This window comes from Bidens hawaiensis, unplaced genomic scaffold, assembly GCF_021521415.1.
Source record: "Bidens hawaiensis isolate Kalapana, Puna unplaced genomic scaffold, B.hawaiensis_p1.1 tig00419464_1, whole genome shotgun sequence".
Classification (NCBI taxonomy): Eukaryota; Viridiplantae; Streptophyta; class Magnoliopsida; order Asterales; family Asteraceae; genus Bidens; species Bidens hawaiensis.
The window spans coordinates 428,800-436,420 of record NW_027504872.1 but is presented as its reverse complement, the minus strand read 5'-3'; the positions used below and the strand labels follow the sequence as shown (position 1 = coordinate 436,420).

At 34.4% G+C, this 7,621-nt stretch overlaps 1 protein-coding gene across 1 annotated transcript; it reads right to left on the bottom strand.

Moving 5' to 3' along the window:
- Window positions 1-246: 246 nt before the first annotated feature.
- Window positions 247-3,663, bottom strand: LOC143608969 (uncharacterized). The gene is made up of 2 exons (XM_077083853.1): window positions 2,783-3,663; window positions 247-873 (listed from the first exon to the last, which is right to left on the bottom strand). The coding sequence occupies exons 1-2, from the start codon at window positions 3,488-3,490 to the stop codon at window positions 460-462; spliced, it is 1,122 nt and encodes a 373-aa protein (XP_076939968.1). The 5' UTR covers window positions 3,491-3,663; the 3' UTR covers window positions 247-459.
- Window positions 3,664-7,621: the final 3,958 nt, after the last annotated feature.

The window sequence follows — 7,621 nt, the reverse complement described above, 5'->3', positions numbered from 1 at the left end:
TAACACACAAAGTACAAACCACCATGGTTCTAGTTTCGGTTTTAATCAGTCAGTTCGGTCTGGTTATGACAACATGTCAACATTGATCCGTAAAGGTGATAAAACGAAAGTGATGTTAATTCCAACATATGATTTAGTCATTTTTTAAAACATTTCTTATTGATTTTACTAAGTCTAAATCTTATTCTTACACATAACTTTTTTAAATCTATTTTTGACCATCTAGCTTAAGATATGAAATAAGTATTAAGCAATAGGTTTGTCAAATGTAACCTTATCAAGTCTTTGCTTACAATTATAAGGTACAAGCCTCCATCAATATGACATAACAAGCTTTTACATCCACATTTACTTAGATGTATAAATTTGCTTGATTTCTTGTAATAATTAATACATAAAAGTATGCATAAAATTATAAAAGGGTATCATAATAATAATAATTCCGACCCGAACCTCCCCTCAATTTCGCCCAATCCTCAAAGACGGGTCAACGGATTTTCCCAAACATGAAGCGAAGAGCCTAGCAATCTCCAGCTGATTATGGGCGATTATTTCAGTTCTTTTTAGGTCAAGTTCACCTCTCTTAATCTCAGCATCCGCTCTCATTTTCTCTACTTCCCTCATTGTCTCGGCTTTAGCTTGCTCAGACCTCATCATTGCTTTTGCCAACCATCGTATGCTCTCGGCAACGTCTCGGTTTTCACCCTTCCTTCGTCTTTTTCTGCTGTCTGGTATCCTCGACTTGTGGTTTTTTATTTGTACCTTGTCTTTTTCCTTGTCGTTGCTATACAATGCCGGTGTGCTACAATCAGTCTCGATCTCCATCTTCTCGGATGGTTGGTTTTCGATCATTTTTGTAACGACTACTTCTTCCTGTTAGAAGTTTAAGGAAAAATATGTAAAAACTAAAAAAAAATAAAAAAGTTGATAAAACAATAGTCATGGGTCCAATTGTCCAAAGTCTATACACCTTTTACTAATGGGCTAATGGGCCCATGTGTTTTAGACTTTTAGTAGGTTTAAATAATGGTCACAGACTCACTAAGGAAATTCGAATGTTCATTATTGATGACCATCATCCAACAAGAACATGCCAAGTGTAACATAAAAAATATATTAAATACACATTACTGTACTATCTTATATAAGCCCATGAGTGAGCCCATGGACCATGGGTCAGTTGGAGAGTGGGGACTGGGGTGGCGAGTGGCGACCACTTAAAAGATAACAACACATCAGCCCATCATTTTAATGTTTTCTATGATAAAAATAGAAAATACAGGAACAGTATGTTTTTTACAAAATTAATATGACATGACCAAATAGTACTATGTCCACCGAATTGTATTAATTAATGGGGTGCTACCACAAGGCTATGTACAGTAGAAGGGCTACAAATTGAACGAATTCTGACACGTGACGCCCAACAAATAGTAGGATTTTGTTTTTGAGGTATACTGGTGTTATAGGCTAATATATATATATACACACACACTACACAAAAACATATATAATAATAATAATATTTAATATATATATATATATACACTGCACACACAAACATTATCGCCCAACAAAAGTTTGTACCCCCCCCCCCCAATTTCGCCCCCAAAGTCGCCCAAGGGGGCGATGTTGTAGCCCCAATTCGCCCAAATCCATCGCCCACTACAGGTAGCCTAAAAGTGTCGCATGACATGAAAATCAAATCAGACTAAGCTTAGAACCTAACAAATGATCAAACACGAACAACTAAACGGGGTTTTCTTGTTCTTATGCGTTTGTGTCCGTTTGTCAAATGTATAAACTAATGGTTCATGAATACAAACGCATAAATGTAATTGAACGTAGGTTTACAAACACAATCGAGGGAACGAGAAGTAATTGTGGACATCAATATGTTGGTCCTTAAAATATAACAAAATTATAATAAATCATAAAGGGTGATATTTTAACTTCATAATACTAAACTAAATTGAAATGCCATTGAAAAATTTATTGGATATACAGATGAATTTAAACAAATGAACTTAAAACAATAATAAACTAATGAACACAAGTGAACAAATGAGACATGTGTTCATCCTCGTTCATTTTCTATAATAATCCTTGACATACACTACATCTACCTATTATCGTATGTAATATATGTGGCTTTCAAATATAATCAGTCTTAAACAAAAAAAATTGGGGGCCCTCATTGCGTGGCGGTAAAGGGGAGAGGCAAAATGACATGGCCCGGTTTTAATGCCCGGCTCACCGTGTCGGGCATTACAGCCTGAGTGATAACAAGAGGACTTCAACACATTAACGAGGCCGAAAAGGAGAAAATGGTGGGCCCAAAATGATTAATGGTGGGGCTTGAGCATGGTAACTGTTCTTTAAATCACAACACGGTGGTAAAAAGGTGGGGCTTGAGCATGGTAACAGTTCTTTAAATCACAACACGGTGGTAAAAAGGTGGGGCTTTAACATAAGGTTTAAAGCTCTTTCACAAAAACCACTCTTTAAAACCGGTTTCATTTCGGTTAACCGGTTTTGATGGAGAAAATTACAAACCGGTTCCAAACCTACGGTTTCAATCGGCTCTAACCGGTTTCTACATAATCTGTTTCAAACCGATTCGATTTCAATTCAATATTCAGATCGGTTCGATTAAACTGTTTATTTGCCCACCTCTATTCCTATGTGTATGTTAAGACATGTGGTTAATGAAAATAATAAATAGTTTTAACAAAATAAATTAAATTAAAAAAAATAAATAAACAGAGATTTTTCCCCTAACCTTATTCTCCGGTTCAAAGCCATCGGAATCAATCGAATTCCGTTCAATTCCTTCATTCACCGGCGCCGGTGCCGCCACACTCACCGGAACAATCTCCGAGCTCACAATCGCCGTCTCCGTCGTCATCGGCGGCGGCGGTAACGCCACCGCCACAGTCGCCGGCGACTGATCAAACGCAATCAAATTACTCAGAACCGGCACCGAACACACCGTCGGATCACCACCACTACCTCCGGCAACAGCCTTCGAACCACCACCGGTGCCACGTAACAACAGATCCAGCCGCGGAAACAACGGCCACGACGACACGTCAGCAGTAGCTGACTCAGACCGGTACCGTTTCTTCATCGACTCAATTTTATTCTTACACTGCGTTTGCGTCTTCGGCGACTTGCCCGAGTTCGCGCGTGACGACACGTACTTCGCCACGTCCTCCCAATCATGTCCTTTTAGCTTGGCGCGGTTTCGCAGCGTCCACTTGGTTTCATAAGCCTCAAGTAAACTCGAAACCGCGCCTTCGCTCCACTCGTCTCTCTTCATCCTGTCTCCGCTGTTAGGAACAACAGCAGCGGAGACAGGAGAAGATAGTTGTTGCTTCCTAGGGGAAGGATGATCATTTTCTTTGGGAATTTCTTGCTTGATTATTGCTTTGTTATTATTATTAATATTATTATTATTGTTGTTATTATTATTATTGTTGCTATCCATTGTGATGGTGAGTAATAGAAGTGGTCTTCATGCTAATAAGCTGCTAACATGAAAGGTGAGGGGATGGGATGTATGTGACATTTTTGCAATGTTAGGAGGGTGACTAAAGAAAGGGAAAAAGCCACTAGCATTTAGATTTCTATAAAGTACACACACAAAAAAGCTACTTTTAGTTACATTACAAGTTCTACACATTTTGGCTTTTATTTTCATAACAGTTTCATTCTTTTTATTCATTCTTTTTTGTAATTTAAGTGTGTGGAGAAAAGGTAACGTGTTAATTATGATTATTAAATAGTGTAATTATGTAATTATATCGTAGTGTAATTACACTATGTTATATATAAGTACACTGCTTGATCATCTTAATTAACACGTTATTTTAATTCGTATTTGATCCAAACCCTATGTGTGTATATGTTCAATTTGAAATTCATGATGCAATTTTGAATAAAAATGGTCCCTTTAGAGTCCTAGCCAACTTTGACGACTATCATAGAGTAGTTATTTACGTTATCAAAGGTCAGTGAATTATGAATTGTTCGTGATAAGAATGTCTTAACTATTTATATGAATGAACAGTTTGATCTTTAGATGTCATGTATGCTTTTGGTCTATTCGAATGACAAGTTCATTTTCGGTTTGATAGTTTGTTTTATGATTATTCTGATCACCTAAAGTTGAATTTTGAAATATTTTGCATGCAATAGGTCTTAATGTAAATGCATTTGTTATTGTATGTTTTCTTAATGCGAACTGGGATTAAATTGCATGAGACGTTGGTATAAATATCCTTCGACCAACCCTCTCTTGTTTCTCGTTATGAATAGAGGAAAAGGTGGTGGGCAGGGTCGCATGGAAGGTAGGTAAATTGTTGCGAAACATGTTTGCTTGTATTAAAGCTATGGTACTCATTCGTAGTAATTGAGGATCATGTGAAGGTTCATTGCTATGAGTTCAAAGTACGTAAGGATAGTGCTAAGTGCTGAATATGTAACTTGTAACTTCTCGTAAGTCGAAAGTACATCCAAAAAAACAAAGGTCATGTAAACGTTTAAGTGGACGTGTCAAAAGTTAGGGACTCTATAAGGGTTCATAGATGGGGATGGAGCCAACAAGTGTTAGAGGTAGGGGCCTGTCAGGTAATCGTTTGGACGTCTTAAAACGTCAAGAGAAGCATATGGTTGACAAATGATACAGGGAACACAAATGTTTCTTAAACAACATTTAATTAGCGTTTTATTTTTGATGTGAAAGAAAGGAGTTGCATCAGAGTTCCTGATACAGAGAAACTATTAAAACATTTAGTTAGCATTTTATTGGTATATAAGGAGCATAAAAGTTTAGCATTTAATTAACGATTCACGGATTATTCACTTAAAGAAAGGCGTAACATCGAAGGGCATTTCACTCCCATTGGTGCACATGTATCATTGTATGGAAATACTACATAGGCTAAGAGCGCACCATATGAAAACCGATAGAGATAATCATACGTTATCGAATAACCTAAACATAAACAAAAACCATATTTGAACTTAGATAATGTATAAAAAAGTGTTACTATTTAAAAAAAAAAGAATAATTGAACTGGTTTTCTTTTAAGAACCTGATGCACACTTTATTGTAGACCATATCTCTTATTTCTGTTTAGTAAACAAATTTTCTCCCAATGTCATCATGCAAAAGAATCAGAAACTTATGCAGTGTGGTTACAACTTACAACCACTTTGCAACTGTCATCTGGATTGTTGATTGGATCAAATTGATTCACTTAATTATACTAATTGATCACTGTTGTGTATCTATTATGGTGTCTAAATTTATTTCTACTTGATCTTTATTACAAATCCCATATTAAATTAACGAATTAATCAAAGTAGTCTATTAGGACACCTTTTTGAGTATCTTACATAACTTTTCCTATGATATTTTATGATTAAAATATCAATCTATTATTAAATTAGACCGTACAATAATTAAACCATGTGTAGTAGATGGAGTCTCTATAGGACGTTTTGCGTCATGTGGTGCCACGCCACCATAAGGGCTTTTGACAACAAAAGGGTGTAGTAGATGGTTGAACGGACAATTAGGGAGGCGCTTTGTAGGAAACACTCCCAACCTAAAACCAGTCCAAGCCCCCCCCCCCCCCCCTCGAGGGGGTGCCCAGACGCATTTGGGTGTATTTGTGGGTTAAAGGCGGCCACTACACATGATCTTATAGGTTTTAATGTATTTAAAAAAGAAATCGCTAATCACATATTATCTTATTACATCAAATGACAATACTCATTACGAGTTTTTTATATTAACTATGTAACACCATAAATAAGTCTCACATCAATCGTAGATAAAAAAGAGGTTGAATTCATAATACTTCTAATGTTACCGGCGTGTTTTGAGGACATCGAATGAACTACACTATTAAACATGTTTTCTAGACCAAATGGACAGTACTAATAAATATTTTAATACAGTTAACTCATTAAATTTGTGTATAGACAAATAACTTTTGTATGAAACATGACAATTGGAAATAAAGTCGAAAGGTAGTAGACAATGACTCAAACCATATATTGGAATTTTTTCCCAAACAAGTGTTGGTGAAAAAACTATTTATAATTTTAGTGTTCATTGAAAACTATTTACCAAACTAGTGTTTTTACATTTAATTTAATTTGTATTCACCTTTTACTTTTAATTAAAATACATTTTTTTTTTTTCTGTTTAGTTATATGCTAATCACATTTATTATAATAATTCTTATCAATCAACCTGCTTTTTATTACTTTAGTAACTCGTTATGTATCTTTTTATTTTTTATTTGATTTTTAAATGTATTCATTTTACGAATTTGTCTTTTTGTTTAGTTTTGGTAGCGTAACAAGCCTAACTAATGTTGATCGTAACGCTCTGTTTTTGTTTGTTTTTCTTATGAATTTATGTTTTTCTTTAGTCCACTATCGTAACGTTCTGGTTTTACCAGCGTCTGGGTTTTAAATACGAAACTGAACTCGATATGGATAGCAACCACTAAAGCGACACACAAATTCCAAATTATCAGTTAGGTTCATTACGTCACTGAAGCCAAAAAAAATTATTAAGAAAGCAACAAAAAGAAACACATTTAAGACAAAAATTTATAAAACTAGGTTTTACCCAGACTTTGCGAGGATTATTCGATGTGAATTCAGTCAGGTTTGTCACGCTACTGGAACTAAATCAAAACATTAATTCATAAAATAAACATATTTAAAACAAAAAATAACAACAAAAAATAGGTAAAACCCGAACGTTCGAAAACCTGAGTGTTACGACGGCTATTCGAATTTGGTCGGTATCGGTTAGGTTGATATAGTATCTGAACTAAAAACAAATTCGTAAAATGAAGAAATTTAAAAAAGAAAAAGAAAAGAAAATGCATTTGAATAAAAAATCAAACGAACGAAAGGTAAATGACGAGTTAGTCGTACAATAAAAAAAAGTTGATCAATTTACAAAATCTATAATAAATATGATTCGGCAGTAGATAACATGTTAACTAAATAGAACAATTAAAATGATTTTAATATTTTGATTAAAATGTAAAAGGTGAATACAAATTAAATGTAAAACACTAATTTGGTAAATAGTTTTTATTGAACACTAAAATAAAATAGTAAATAGTTTTTCTACCAACACTAATTTGAGAAAAAACTCTCATATATTGGCAGTATTGTTGATGGTTAGATGATTGAGAATTCTCTTGTAAGTGGTTCCTTTTCAATTATTTGTAATGTTTATGCACTAACTTTGACATAAATATAATATTATCATGGTAATATTAATGGTTAATTTTTAATTAGTGTCTCATTTAACGTGCCGAAAATGGTTTTACCTGATGTTAGAGATGCTAGCCTAAATGTATAACAAACAGTTAATTACGGAGCATTAACAAAGTTTAGGCACAAATTCATTATTATTTGTCAAATTTTTCTTTCGGCCCAAATTTTCAAATCCATATGACAAAATCCAAAGAAACGAAACTGAACTCAAACTAAACATAAAAAAAATAAACAGAAACCAAAAATTTTCAGAAACTCAGTTATCAAATCTTCGTGTTTGGTTTGTTTTAACCAAAAAATCTAC

Bases quoted from the DNA above. Each gene is read 5' to 3' on its own strand.
- LOC143608969 (XM_077083853.1), bottom strand. From the start codon at position 3,490: ATGGATAGCAACAATAATAATAATAACAACAATAATAATAATATTAAT. The intron at 874-2,782 runs GTTAGGGGAAAA...AACTTCTAACAG, and splicing joins GCTTTGAACCGGAGAATAAG to GAAGAAGTAGTCGTTACAAA.